Source organism: Oryx dammah, unplaced genomic scaffold (assembly GCF_014754425.2).
Source record: "Oryx dammah isolate SB20612 unplaced genomic scaffold, SCBI_Odam_1.1 HiC_scaffold_25, whole genome shotgun sequence".
In the NCBI taxonomy this organism is placed as follows: domain Eukaryota; kingdom Metazoa; phylum Chordata; class Mammalia; order Artiodactyla; family Bovidae; genus Oryx; species Oryx dammah.
This window is the reverse complement of record NW_024070209.1, coordinates 26,573,767-26,588,798: the sequence shown is the minus strand read 5'-3', so window position 1 is coordinate 26,588,798 and position 15,032 is coordinate 26,573,767. Positions and strand designations below refer to the sequence as shown.

At 37.9% G+C, this 15,032-nt stretch overlaps 1 protein-coding gene across 1 annotated transcript in view; it reads right to left on the bottom strand.

Annotated features, from left to right (window-relative positions):
• Positions 1-15,032, bottom strand: part of CAMKMT (calmodulin-lysine N-methyltransferase) — a 426,241-nt gene that overhangs the window by 43,795 nt on the left and 367,414 nt on the right. Inside the window, exons 4-7 of the mRNA XM_040224729.1 lie at positions 14,240-14,300; positions 12,228-12,282; positions 11,110-11,173; positions 3,319-3,385 (exon numbers count right to left, since the gene is read on the bottom strand). Coding sequence (XP_040080663.1) covers positions 3,319-3,385; positions 11,110-11,173; positions 12,228-12,282; positions 14,240-14,300 — 247 coding nt within the window. The remainder of the gene's footprint in view (positions 1-3,318; positions 3,386-11,109; positions 11,174-12,227; positions 12,283-14,239; positions 14,301-15,032) is intronic.

The window sequence follows — 15,032 nt, the reverse complement described above, 5'->3', positions numbered from 1 at the left end:
CACAGTTTTGAAGACAGCTTTAGATAAACCTAACAATTGAGAAGCTGTAAATATCCTTGCTCTTTCACCAAACTTTAGCTATGTTTAGTGGCATGATTTTCTTTGCTCATGAGTTATTTGCTGTAACTTTGTATTTATGTTCTCACAGGCAGAATACTTTGGGCATATTAGTTAAATTGATAGATGGCTCCATGGATGGACCAGTGACTGAGTCACCAAATGACTATATTCAGATCTTTGAGAGGCAATGGCTATATCCTTCACAAATGTACATCCTAGATCTCTTAGCCAGGCCTAAAGCTTCCAGGCTTTTGCAAACACATCTTTTCAACTGAGTGATCACACTTGTGAGCGACAGTCACACTCGCATTAAAATGGAACAGAGGGAATAAGAGTTTGGAAGGCAAGAGCATTATTCTCAGCAAGGCTACTGGTGGTTATGACAGCAGGAGTAGATTTACTGTCAAGCTAATGATGCCTAAACATTGAGACCCCCCTCCCTCAAACAGGCCCCTCCCCAGGCCCACAAGGAGCCCTAGTGATGGGTTCACATGGTCGTTGCTTCTATACAATTTGCCAAAATAAGGTTTAATAGAATTCATCCTCCCAAAGAGGACCCTCAATGTAAGTTTTGGGCCCCACCCCACCTGGGTCTGCCCTGTAGGAAGAGGCTGGTCACAGGAGGAATGCTGGTTCCTGAGACAATTGGCAGGGCAGGGGGAACAGGAGCTTGGGGAGCCTGTCAAATTTCTGGGTTGCTTTATCGTTCTTTTTTTAAAAACACCAGTTCCTAGGTTCATGGTTCTCATATCACGATTTTCCTTTCTGCTTTTACATCTTCCTTGCAAATGAAGTCACAGGAGACATTCAGCTGTTACAAACTTCATGTCAAGCTTTGAAGTGCTTTTTAATAGCAGAAATATTTGGCTCACGTGTGGGCTTTATAGCTATGGTAAATACCTCTTAGCTATCTGTCGCTACTGTTATTCCACACCTCCAATTTGGAGAAGAAATTCTGCATATGCATTGAGGCACTAAAAAAGAATATTGAACTATATCTTAGCTCTTTTGTGAATGATTTCCTTTTATTTCATCTCACATGGAGCTAACGCTTTCATCATATTGTACTGGTTATGGGTGGGAAAGCAGTGGACAGGGGGATACTGATTATTGCATCACTGGTTGGCAGTTTCCTCTTAGCTTCTTGAAGGTTAAGTGGTCAAGTAGCTCCTTAATATGAGATCAAGGCATTTCAAAGACTGACTCATTCACTTGTTTTCTGGCAAAGTGCTTTTGTAGACTTTGGACAAAATGCTTACAGTGGTTTAAAAGAGAAGAAACTGACCACAATGAATATGAAATAAAGACAGAAAAAAATCTCCTCTTCTTGGATGTCCCTGTATGACTACTGACATATAGACTATACGTCCAAGTACATCTCAGAATCATATATTAGAAATAGTATTTTTGAGAACACCAAACAGAAACAAAGGCATTTTAGATATAACCTGTGTTGAACAATAACATTTTGCTTCTTTATGTAACTTCATTATTTTATGAAGGGATATAGAAAATAATACTGTACTCCATAAGTTAAACACTTGACATTTTTATTCCACCAAAATGCAACATTTTAGAATTCTAGATATGTTTATTAATTAGTGATTATTAACACCCAGTAAACAACATTATGTCTTGTAAAAACACAATCTCTCTTCACAGCATGATGCTGAAATCTATTATTCCCTGATTCCATATGCTGAAATACACTCAAATGGTCACAAATGACCTTAAGCATTAAATAAATGTAAATGAGGACAACACAGAAAATGTGCTTTTGATTGATAACTAAAAGACCAGGTTGAAAATCACGTCCAAAAATGAAGTCCTCCACAGAAGGGTATGGCTAGTCTGCACTGTGAAATAAAAGCTGTCCTAAGAATGAAGAGTGCCCAAGTAATAGAGTGCTGTTTTTCTGAACTACTGGAAACAGAACTGGTTGTTCATTTATTTGAGAAACACAGAGCATACTGCCCCCATGCCATCGACCTACTATGAACATTCTAATACCACATTAAAAAAAAAATAAATATGGACACATTATACTCACCAGCTAATATAAGAGAAAACAAAGTTATTGCTACTCCATACCCTCATCCCATATGTTTTACACTTTAGTTTTTAAGCATTGTTGCCGTTCACCTGGGCTTCCTAATGCCTCAGTGGTATAGAATCTACCTGCCCAGACAGAAGACACGGGTTCATTCCTTTGGTTGGGAAGATCCCCTGGAGGAGGAAATGGCAACCCTAGTTTTAGCACTCTAGTATTGCCTGAGAAATCCCACGGAAAGAGGAATCTGGTGGGCTCCAAGTCCATGGGGTCGCAAACAAGTCAGACACCACTTAGCAACTAAATAGCAGCAGCAGCTGTTCACCCACCTTTTCTTTTTCCCCCAAGCTGAGTACAGTGGGGGCTGAGAAAGCATCCTCAAACAGAAAACTCAAAATGTCAAAGAATGACGAATTAACAGTAATTAAAGAATTACTTCAAACTTAGACTGTTCTCCCAATAATGTCTGTGGTTAAACATGTAAAAGAAGAATGCACAGATACAGATATTTCTTGGGAAAACTACTAAATGGATATTCATTACTTGAGGGCAAAATTAAAATGTAGCATCATAGAAGCGTTGCTTTGGTTGAGCATAAGCATTTCTCCTAGTTTTGATAAGAAGGAGAAACTTCTGTTTAGGGAATGATTACCTAGACCAGTTTCGAACCATAAAATAGAACAAGGTTTCTCAGTCTTGGTTTTATTGGCATTTTGAGCCAGAGAATTCTTTGTTGGTGGTGGTGGGGTGTCTTGAGCATTGTAGGATGCTTAGCCGCATCTCTGGCCTCCTTCCACTAGATTCCAGTAGCAACTGTCTTATCCCAGTTATAACAGTAAAAAAGTCCCCAGGGGGAAAACTGCCTCCCCCCGCCACCATTCCCCCCAGGTTGAGCACCAGTGAAACAGACCCATTCACAAGGAGGTCCTAGGCTGGGCTTCTCCCAACCTCATAGTGTACTCTCTCAATCCTTAAATCATTCTCCACACAGTGTTTAACATAGCTATCTTTCTATTATTTGTAGACAGTGAAAATGCCTGCCTGCTTCATTACAGATTGTGAGCATTAAATAAGATACTTTTGAAGTGCTTAAGATAGCGCCTGACCCACAGCAAGTGCTTAATAAATGTTATTAGTTTTAATAATCACCCATAGTATTGAGAAAAGCATTTTTAACCAGAGTGTTTCAAGGCAAAAAGGTATCTTACCAGCTTGATATGTTCCCAGTCTTAAACACACCAGCCTTCTGATTCCTTGCGATGATGTCTCTCACATCTACAGGACACAGTTAAGAAAGCTTCTGCAATGACTGTCAACCAATTCCCCCCAGTCATACATGGGATCAGCTGGGTGAAAACAGCGTGTAGTGTGTGAGGCAAGAGGAGACAGGTCTAGCACTGACTCTGCAACCAAATGCTGACTTTCCTGCCACAGGCAAGCTCTTTTAATTCCCTGGACTGTAGCTTTATCACCTGTGAAATAGACATTCAGGGAGCACATTGACAAGGCCCAGCGTGATAGGTACTGCTCAAGGGAGATGACTGTACCATAGGTGCTAGGCCCTGATTGCTTTAAAGAGCTGGAAGCCCCATGGGAAGCCTCTTTCAGTCAGTGAGGAGAGCAATGGCAGTTTTCTGAGACTCTCCAAGTTGAAGTATTTCCAATCTCTTAAAGAAATGGCAGTAGTGAAAGACTTGGGAGGAGGAAAGTGAAAAGAGAACGATGAAGAAAAGCTTGGAGAATCTTCGAGTGAAAACTCATTACCAGGACTTCTCTGGAAGTCCAGTGGATAAGACTTTACCTTCCAATGCAGGGGGTGTGGGTTCAATCCCTGGGTGGAAAGCTAAGATACTACATGCCTTGTGGTCAAAACAACCCAAAAACATAAAACAGAAGTGAGATTGTAACAAATTCAATAAAGACTAAAAATGGTCCACATAAAAATTTTTTTTAAAAAATATAATTATTGAAGAAGAAAGTCAATTCAGTGAAAGGCCCTTTGGAGAATTATCTTTATAGACTTACAGTTTGGCCACTGGCCATCTGCTGGCATGTAAGAACTTGCACAAAAAGAGCCAAACTTATTGAAGCCACGTTTCGAGGAGCTGGTCCATTACGTCACACAGTGCCACCTTCACGGAGAAATCATGTCAGGTTTTAACACTGGGAAAAACTGGCCTTCAGATCCACTAGTTTTGCTTCAACTTCTGGACACTAAAAATCTTATAACTGCTCCTCTTTCTCTTTTTGCTCTGGTCCCTGTGCAACTCAGAGTCAAATGGATGATCTAAGCTGCACAACCACAGGGCTCCTCCCTTGGCTTATCTTTTGTACTGGTCCTCTTCCTGCCTTGATGATGTGTGCTTGGCTTTCTACTGTCTAACTGCCCTTGCTTTCTCATTTTATGTGGTATAGTCTATGTGTCCCTGTGTTGTTGTTTTTCAGTTCCTCAGTCATTTCTGTCTCTCTGTGACTCCATGGACTGCAGCACGCCAGGCTCCTCTGTCTTTCACTGTCTCCTGGAGTTTGCTCAAATTCATGTCCATTGAGTCTGTGATCCCCTGATAGAAGCCTCCAAATCCCTATTTTGGAATAAGGCAAGGTTTAAATAAACAAGAAATAAAAAAATTCCAGTGAAGGCTGCAAGCTGAACTAAACTGGGCCCATGGGGAGGGCACCTAGCAGATAGGCGACGTTCCTCTATTGCTCAGAAAAACAGAGCTCCTGTACGCTTGAAGCAAGCACTGGCCAAGATCTCCCTGCAAGAACAGAGCCACGGGACATTTTAACCTAAATCTCTGCTTGAAACACCAGGCACACCCATTTCTTCTCTGAGTGAATAAGCAGGTACTGTGATAGCGGGAGTGAGTAGGAAAAATCAATTAGGTCTCCTAATGAAGGGCTTTGTCGAGGTTTACAAAAGTGCTATAAAGCAGACTTTTTTTTTCTTGAACTTTCCTGTATGCAAATTAAATACTGTTAAATTACATTCATTAAAAAAATAAAAGAGACTAATTTGCCTACTTGTTTTGATTAACTAAAATGACACATCGGCCTACAGTTTTGTCTATTTCAGGAAGAAAGTATTTCAGGAAAGTCTTCTAAATGAAATGTCTTGTAGAAAAGGACAGCTGACATCTTTATTCTGAGAACTAAATTAGTAAAGAGCCAACTGACAACTGGCTTTGATTAAGCTCCCCCACATGATGGCCACACCCTTCTTGGCGTTTCCATGACATCCAAACCACATGCTGTAATGTGCCCGGCACACCTGTAGTGTCATATGAGTACATGACCAATCTATCAAGCAAAACATATTATTTTGTTAGTGGAGGTATACTTTTTTATGAAATAGTCACAGGGAAGTTAAATTATATAACTCGGAAAACCTATTAATAATTTTTAGTAAACATCTTAACACTATATACTTTCATACAATTTATAAGCCTGTGATTCCAGGTGGTCAGGCTGAAGCAAGCATATGTATTTATATTCTAGAAGCAATTTTTAATGAAAAAATTCACAGCAGTATTTAGGCTGCTTTATTTTTAGAACTGAGAGGGAAATATATTTTGTGGGTTAGGAGGTGTTTTTTATATTAAAACAAGTACCAAGAGGGGAAAAAAATGGCAATCATGTACTAAAATATTGCTTTAAAAGATATATCCTGATATTCTGTGCTCCACCTTTTAGTTTAGGTCAGGTTTTCAGGGGTTCCTCTGGGTTGGCGCTTTGTCCAATCATAGATTTTATCATTCTTCTGTGTCATTTCAGGGTAATAAAGGAAATTCAATCAAATCGAGTCAATCTGTCCAGGACAGTGTTCAACAGCATGGACCAAATCCTATTCTCTGAAAGCACCCACCTTCTGGAAGACTTCAGTGGGAGGTGCTGGGTGCAAAGAAAGTCTTAATGTGATTTCTGATTAAACAGATAAAAAGCAATCAGCTTCAATCTCCTCATCTGAGCAAGTGGACTTCTCGAGATACAGGATATACGCTTGTGGCTAAAACAAACCAGGATTCTATAACTAGATTTTCTCTTCAAACAAAGCATAGTTTAAGAGTGGGGCTCCATCTTAATTTTGCTTTATTTGATTTTTATCTTTAAATATATATATATGTATAATAATAGTTATCTGAAAAATTATATATATATGTTATCTACTAATTAGTTAAGCTAATTATATATAAACCTTGTTTAAAATATTAGCCTCCTCCTACAAATAGTGATTATTATATTTATCAGTAGCTGATACACATTTTGAGAACTGGCATTGTATACATATTTTTATAATAATAACACTGCGCTTCATAAAGCATTATTTTCTTGGTTTCTGCTACCTTTAGTTTCGTTGCATGTCAAAGATGAGGGTAGGAAGCTATGAAATTATAAAATAAATCCTGTTCATTTTGATCTCTGGAAGATTTAAAAAATGCTTGATGTGGCAATATTTGCTAATTTAAAGGCTGTGAAATATTCTTGAAGGTGCTTATTACTCATGAATTGAGAGTACTATCTAGAGGTGCTTTGAACTCTGTTAGCAATATCAACTGTTACATTTATAGATGAGAAGTCTTCACTTCCAGTGCAAGATGATACGAAATCTTTCTAGTTTTCAGTGAAACAGAACAGTTTAATGAGCGTGACAGGGAAGCTATGAAGTCAAATGATCCTGACTTCCAGTGCTCATTCTGACACTTAGTAACTATGTGAATTTGGGTAAAATAACTTCTCTGAGCTCCATCTCCGGAATAGGAATAATGTGCCTATTTTTTAGGCTCATTGGAATATCACATAGTAGGTGCCTAACACATAGCAGGTGCCTAAATCATGTCAATTCATTATCTTTTTCAATAAGTCAGGCAAAAGCTCTGGAGGGATGAGAGGCTGAGGAGGGTAACTAGAGTGAGGCTCGGCAGGTAAGCTTTATTTTCTTTCTCTGTTGCTCAAAACTAATTATATGAACATTTTAATTGTAGGATTTAAATAACTGGAAGGAATCAAAGAACTTCTGCCCTGTAGATTTTCAGTGTCTTTCTGGTGTATAAATGTTCTCTAGCCAAAGTATACTCTGTTCCTCCAAGAACAGGACTTGGTCTGTCTTGTTCACTGCTGTATCTTTAGCACTTGAAATGTCATGCAGTGAATAGTGGCTTAATTCATTTAGATAATTAACTAGCTTCATTTGTTAGTTACTTTCAATTTAATTTTCAAAGCTATTTGTTGAGCTCCTACCCAATGTGAGGCATACAGAGTACACTTTGGGCCTATCTAGTATATAGAAGAAGAACTGACCCTGATGTTGGAGGAAAGGGCCTGGGCCCAGGATGATAGGCTAGATGATTCTTCAGCCATCCACAGGCTGCACAGTCCACACGAAGCCTACTTTATTAATTATTCAAGTCAGGGAGTCTGTTAAATAAAATAATATTGTAAGCCAAGGGTATCTCCTTTAAAATGCACAGGAGATTTATTCACTTTTGGAGAATCCTAAGCTCAAGATCATGATCTAGACTGTGCATACTGTGGGGATAAGATGCTTGGGTTAGGAGCATGAGGCAGAATTATCAAGCATTGCCATAGTTCGCAGATAACCTGCTTGATGTTCACTAAGGATGTGTCAAGGCAGGGTCCTTTTGATGGGCAAATTAGTGAGTGTACCAGAGAGGGTTGCTCATCTGAGGTGTTGTACTTCTGTTCATTATAATTCAGAAAGGTCTTAGCATTAATAATAACTCAGTATACCACTTCTCTTCCCTATTCTTATGTCATTGTCAAACCAGCTACAGACTTTATTGAGTAATTATCTTGCGGCACTTGGAGGTTTCTTTCTTTATTACACTAAAAAGGCTGTGCCAAAGGAAAGAGAACACAGTTCATGATTTCAGGATAAATTTGAAAACTGGATGAACCAAATGATCTCATTTCCAATTTAGCCTTTGTTTTCCCGTTTGGGTACAGATAAGATGGCATCTGAAGGGAGAGGCAGCTCTCAGGAAGGCTATGGGTTAGGCCCAGTAATGCAGTTTAAGGATCAAGGAGAACCTCAGGGACATCCAACGATGAGTCTGAGAAAATATTTAGGACTTATGACATTCCCTTATCCCTCAAGTCTTAATCTCTTTTCAGATATCTCCGCTTATAAATTTCAAATCCACATCAAGCTTTCCAGGTGCAAGGTAGAGAGCTCTAGAAGACATAGCCAAATCCATTTGATATGTTTTAGGGAGACAGTAAATAAGCTTACAACTGGTTGATATGCTTCTATGATATAAAGATTCAGAATGTCTCCATTCATTGCCTCATGTATTAAAAAAATAGAAATAACAGATGATAAATAAGAAATATCAGAAAATGCTCTTTTTTTAAGGTTAAGAATCAGAATCTTAGAAGCTTAAGAGACTAGGAAGGAAGGTTCAGTTGGATTCATTCAATTCAGATCCAAGGAAAACAAAAATAATTTTTTAAATAATGAGAATAATATACAGGCCAATACTCAGATGTGATGTGCGATTGCCAGGTCGATTTTCAATTACATTTCACTGATGTATTCATTTGTTTCTTAATGTGCTCATCTTGCCCATTAAGAATAATTAGCAGCTTTGCTTAGAGATTTTCTGGCTTCTGGCAATGTTTCTCCCTCTTTTTTTTGTTGACATCCACTTTTACTTTTTAGAAAGTAATTTTTGGATAATATCCTACAACTGCTATATAATTTAGGCTTCCTAAAATTTTAAAGGAAAGATGTAAACAGTAATTTTTAAATGAGTTTGCTTCAATCTATATGCATCAACAGTATGTGATTCAGTGAATTTGTTTTTCTCATAGAAAGTAGGCACATAAATAGAAAAAAAAAACTTCATTCATATTAACCTCACTCAGTAAAACAGCTTACCATGAATGCCAGATGTAAGCTCTCTTAGTAAATCAAGAATAATATTAGTATTAAAAGCAGGAAAAACATGTTGCCAAATTTTAAGGCTTTAGGCATGCTTTTTTCTCTTAATTAAAAAAAAAATTAGATCTGGTTACAACAGAAAAAGGCACACAAACATAAAACAACATGATAAAAACTGAACTCTGCCAGGGAAGTCCTAAGAGATGAAATAAAACACGCTACCAGTTTTGGTCTGCATCCTGAAAGGACCTACTTTATATACATTGTAAAGTTCTTCCCCTCCTGCCCTTTGGCACCCCGCTATATTAAACCCATTGTAAAACCCAGCACAATAAAGCACTCTCAGGGCTGAGCTTCTGAGGACCAAATGTTAAAAATCCATTTTCTTGGGAGGGGGCTGTACCAATCATTTCTTTGAAAGGCCAGCAGAGTGAATACAGAGTTGAGATTTCCTCTCTGATTTCAAGAGCTGGCATGGCATCTTTGCTGTTTAAAGCAAAGGTGCATTAATTAATGACAATAGCATGGCTTCCCTTCTTTGGAAGCTCTGTAGTTTAGCTCAACAGTAATTTTAGTACAATTAAATTTACATACTGACCACAGATGCTTCCCATAGTTTGATAAAAGTTCTAATCGGTTTCCAATGCTATTGAATAAGACACCTGCTGACTGGAGAAAAACCTCAGGTTGCTGGGCCCAATCTGGAAGTTTCTGTGGTTAAAATGACCTCCTCTTTCCCAATAATCCTGCATTTTCTCCCCCCAAAAAACATCCATTGGGGCTGAGCCAGCATACCTGACTTCCTGTTGCTTTCTGTGTTCCCTGACATGTGGAGGAGGAGCAGAGTGAAATGATACAGTGCAGGGAAGGACTCAGAGCAGAGTGAATGAAGCAACACTGCTCATCTTCAGGGATATTTTGGGAAACTTGCGACAGTCTGAAGATCATGATTAAAATCCTGCATTTAAAAAAGGGAAGCACCTTTTGTGATCTCTTTCCCTTGTGTGAAAGGCCAAGATTGTGATTGGCTGTTTTCCCTTCCTGGTTGGTTTTTTTTTTTTTTTTTTAAGTCTGCCAGGCAATTAGCTGGGTGGGGCTCTGTAGAGCACACAAGTGCCGCTGAACAATATTAGCTTCTGTGCTTCTGGTACCTCCTTCCTCCTGTGTGAGGAGGCTGATAGAGCGGCTGCAAATTTTATTTTCAAAAAATCATATAGCAGAGGTAGAAAAAGAAAATTCAAAAATAGGCTCTAGGTAAGATGCTTACCTCTTACAAAAATCAACACTGCTTTGGCATTTTAGAGGCCTAAAATTCAAATAAGTAGATTTCCTCTTTCATAATGTAAATAGAAAGCACACCAAAAAATCCAGAGCAAATATATCCTCCACCTTTCCTCTCAATTTCTAAAGGCTGTTAACTGCCCCTGAACAAATCAGCTCGATTGCTAAAGTAGCTACAAATTATGCTTGCTTTTTTAGTTAAAAGTACAGTTCAATTTTCATGAACTCTGTGTACATATTAGTAAAGCATAATCTAATATAATGGGGTTTGAATTGTAATAGCATAGCAGAAAAAAAAAGAGATAGCTTTTATGATCCTAAATAAAAGGAAATAATGAAAAACTGATAGCTGTTTCCAGTAGGGAGATACAGGGGACTCCTCAGGAATTAGAGTAGGTACACAAATCCATGGTCCACACGGAAGAAAGGTAATAATGGAACATGAAGCTGGAAGTTAATTTTTGCAAGCAACAGCTGATATAATAAATGTTAAATCATTTATTTTATCCTGGCAAATTTCAATAAAAATAAAAGGATAAGAGTGCTTGAAAATTATTATGAAACAAATGTTCTTATTGCTTTGAGTGGTCCACAAATCATAAGCTCCTGTAATAAGTATAAAAATCCACCAAAATTTAAAAAAAAATAGTCGTATGCAATGAATGTCATATATTTCTACTTTTTCTTAATTACTTATCATGTGTATGGGGGGAAGTCTCTTTTAATACCCCATGCTGTCTTTCTTTATATCAATTGTTACTCAGCCGAGGAAAAGGAATGAGCACAACAAGCCCGTTTTCTATCTGAATAAGGATACTTCTGATGGCCTTTTCATTCCCATCAGTTAACAGAACTTCTTTGACATCTGCAGAAATAGCAACCTGAAAAAAAAAAGGGGGGGGCACAGCAAACAATGAGCAAATATGCTTGTCTGTGTGGAAGTGAAGACAGGAGTGACAAGCCTTCAGTATCATGCTTCCTCACCTATTTCTCCGTAACAATCTTCAATCTTTTTTCACTTTATGTCTGCATTATTTTAATCATTCAATCAAATCAGTCAATACTTTTATCATTCCATTTGCGGGAGCCTCTATCTTGCTATCATTCTGTTCGGTAATTGCATTGTGACAGCGGATGATGGTATTCTGAGAGGCTTTCATTTGTGGGCTTCTGTTTATCTAGCAGAGCCATCATACAAGGCTGTCACTCTGCCTTTCAGCTTGCTTCTGTCTGACTGCCTGATGCCCTTCATATAACTTTGCATTGCAGGCAGATGGCTTTGTGAGGGTAATTTTTTTGTGAGCTTTGACATGCTCGCACATTGGGCTGTAACCCTGACACATTGTGTAAGAGCGACAGGTTTGTCAAATGCCAATCAGTGTAACAATATGCTTTTATTTGTAGAGACATAAAAACTTGTCTAATGCACTGTGCTGCTACATAATATCTCCTGAATACATGACTCAGAACCCAGAGAATGGGGAACGACGTTCCTGAATGGCCAATCTAATTCAAAAGAATCTAATTACTGAGCGCTCTGGATCATGTTTGTTGGTGTAATAATGCAGGCAAAACATTAGCAGCTATATCATGGTGCTCCAACTGTGATTTGCCGGGCTATTCCTGTATCTTAGCAAATGGGACTATAATCTGAAAAAAAAAATGCTTTTGCTATGGCGAAGAAAGACCGTGCGAGGCCTGGAATGTCACAACAAGCGATATTGACTACACTGAGGTAAAATGTTTCTGCTCATCGAGGCAACCATAAAATCAATATGATCCGAAAGTAAGTCAATCTAGAAGGTCTCTCAAGACCCGGCAGCTTGACCGCAGCTGATGCTGTTGACGGTTCTCTGACCCAGCAGTTGGAGGCCCTGGAACATTTTTCCTTTTGTTCCTCTCTCTGAATGGGATTGGAATTGAGAAAAGACCTACCATGAGCCCAGCCAAGCATGTCATGCCACCCCCTAGCTCACACACAGCAAGGTCCCTGAAAGAGAGAAAAGAAATGTTAGAACCCATACAAATGAGATGAAAATGGGCAGAGAGATATATATGTTACAGGAACAAATTGCCATCTGCAGGAAGAACGGCGCTACCAGGAAGTTGCAGAGACATGACGAGGCTACCTCATGTCGTTTTGCGTTTTAAAAATAATTATGAAATAGAAAAGTCACAAAGCAGGCAAACCAGTGGGGGTTCCCTCATTAGTGTTCACTGCAACATTACCACCGCTGAGCTGAAAAATCTGAGAAGGTTCCCTTTCTTTCCCCCTGTCAATGGCGCTGTCTTTTAGAACTAAACTAGCTAGAGTAGCGAAAGATAATTGTTAGGAAAGGATAACACTGTTAATCCACATTCATTCCTTCAAAAACAGTTAGACAAGTAAATGAAGAATATATGTGAGTGTGTATATACCTATATTATAGTGAAAGACACACACAACACGCACACACAAATACATGCAATCTTGAATTAAAAAAAAAAAATCTAAAACAAACAGCAGTATTTTGGAGAGCTGAACAGCCCCCATAAAGAACAATTACACAAGGAACATTTAGCAATTAACACTTAAATAACAATAGACCCCAACGCAACACAGTGAATAACCAATGCGGGGACATAATATGGTTAAGCCAGCAAACCCAGGCTCAAGGAATGACTGGGCTCTGACTTGACCGCTCCTAAGTAAAGCGGCTCAGAGTTAAAACTGACAGTCTGGGGTGGCACTCTGCACTTACCTTCCTCTTTGTGCCTAAATATCAGCCCTCAGCGTGTGACATTCCTACTCTGGCCCACTGCTTGCTGATTGGAGCTCCAGGCAAGCTTAAGCACAGTGAGATGAGCAAATGCCAGACTTCTAGGGCAGCTTTGAAGCTCAATTCTATACTTTCCTTTTCTTACTTTATATGCTTATACTCTTAAGAGATTGTCTCTTCTTCCCAATTTGGGAAGTTTATATCCTCAGCAAGAGGAGGAAAAAAAAAGAGAGAATCTAGGGAGGGAGAGGTGGGAATAGAGGGAAAAGAAGCAGCCAAGCCAGGACATTCATATTCTGAAATATACATAATGAGTATTTAGTTATTCAAAGCAATTAGAAACTGGTTGGTAAATATGGACCTACAGAGCTTCAAAAACTACATATTATTGACCCAGTCTTGTAAATACATATTGTTACAACACACACCCGACCTTGTAAGTATATATTGTTAAAATGACCACTAATGGCTTGTCTGGAATCATAATGGACTATTAAGGAACCATATATTGGATGACTTTTATAAAATGAGAATGGAAATGAAAAAACCCATATTTTCTGAGTCTACCAAACATCTTCAGCATTTTTGTTTAAAAGGAGTTTTTTCTTTTTTTGTAATCCCATCCATGGTTTAATCTATAATGCACATTCATAGTTGAAAACATTCTTCTCCATATCATGAATCTGTAATAGTAATTTATATTTTACAAGTACATATTGTTAGATATATAAAATACCTTCAAAATAAGGGATGGGATGGTATCTTTAAATAATAGCTGTGAGGTATTTATTTATCAAATATTCCATAGTGACTTCCCTAGCAGAACTTTAAAGAATGTCTTTTTTTTTTTTTTTGACCTTTACAATCAGTAAGGATTGATTGGAGCTTCACTTTCGTTTCCCCAAAATCAAAGTGAAATAAAATGCCTTGAGTGGAAATCAAAAGCCTTTGACACATAGCAAAAAGCTTGCTGTGCAATATTAGTACCCAAAGGCAATTCAGATTTCTTTTTCAGAAGCAACATGCTTTCACCATGACCTTCCCCCTCCTTTCCTTCCTTCATTTCCTTCTTCCTTTCTTATATATACTTTTAACAGTTTAATTTGAAGAATGTAATCATGGTGATCGTTAACATGTAGACACAGTACCTATAGTGGGCTAAACAAATTTTTAAGTGCAGCTTTGTACCTGAATATACTACTGTGCTTGAGGCAGTAGTAAGCCAAAACCTCTTCAGCTGGCCAGATGCCTAGAAAACACAAGAGGATATAGACTTTTTTGATAACAGAAATTTCTTCTATAAAAACTCTCTGTAGTCATGCTCTTAAGAAATGCCTTTTAAAAAATAATGTTCAGTATAAGTGATTTCAACTTGAATCAAACTTACCATAATTATTACTAGTAACGTCATATCACATGCATTTCTTTTCTTCTGGATTATAACTTTTCCCCCAGGAAAATATACTAAATAATTTTTACTAGATTTCAATCACAACAAAACAGCAAAAACAATAACAGCCAAAATTATAAACATCCAAAGTTAAATTTTGAATGGTATTTCAGGTAGATCTTACTCTTATACACATGGATCTTCATTTTGGCCAATTCATTAGGATCATGAAGACCTACTGTATATGTAGCTCATACTCAGCAAAAATCACTTCCAAGAGCAAATAAAACCACTGAGGTTATTATACCTTTCTTGTCTGACTTCATACTAACGTTTTTCATATACATAATTATTTCCTTTCTTCTAAAATCCAACTGGAGTATAAAATTGAGAAACGTAAGTTTCATCAACTTTGTACATCTTTCAATTTAACAATAATCCTACCCATTAAATTCTGTGGAAGAGCATTTCCTAAAATCATCATCTGTAAATCATTTATTTAGAAGACAATAGTTTTTCATGGATGAATATGAATTGCTTAAAGAGAAGACAGATGTGCTCTTTTTTTCTTTATACTTTTGGTATTTCAGA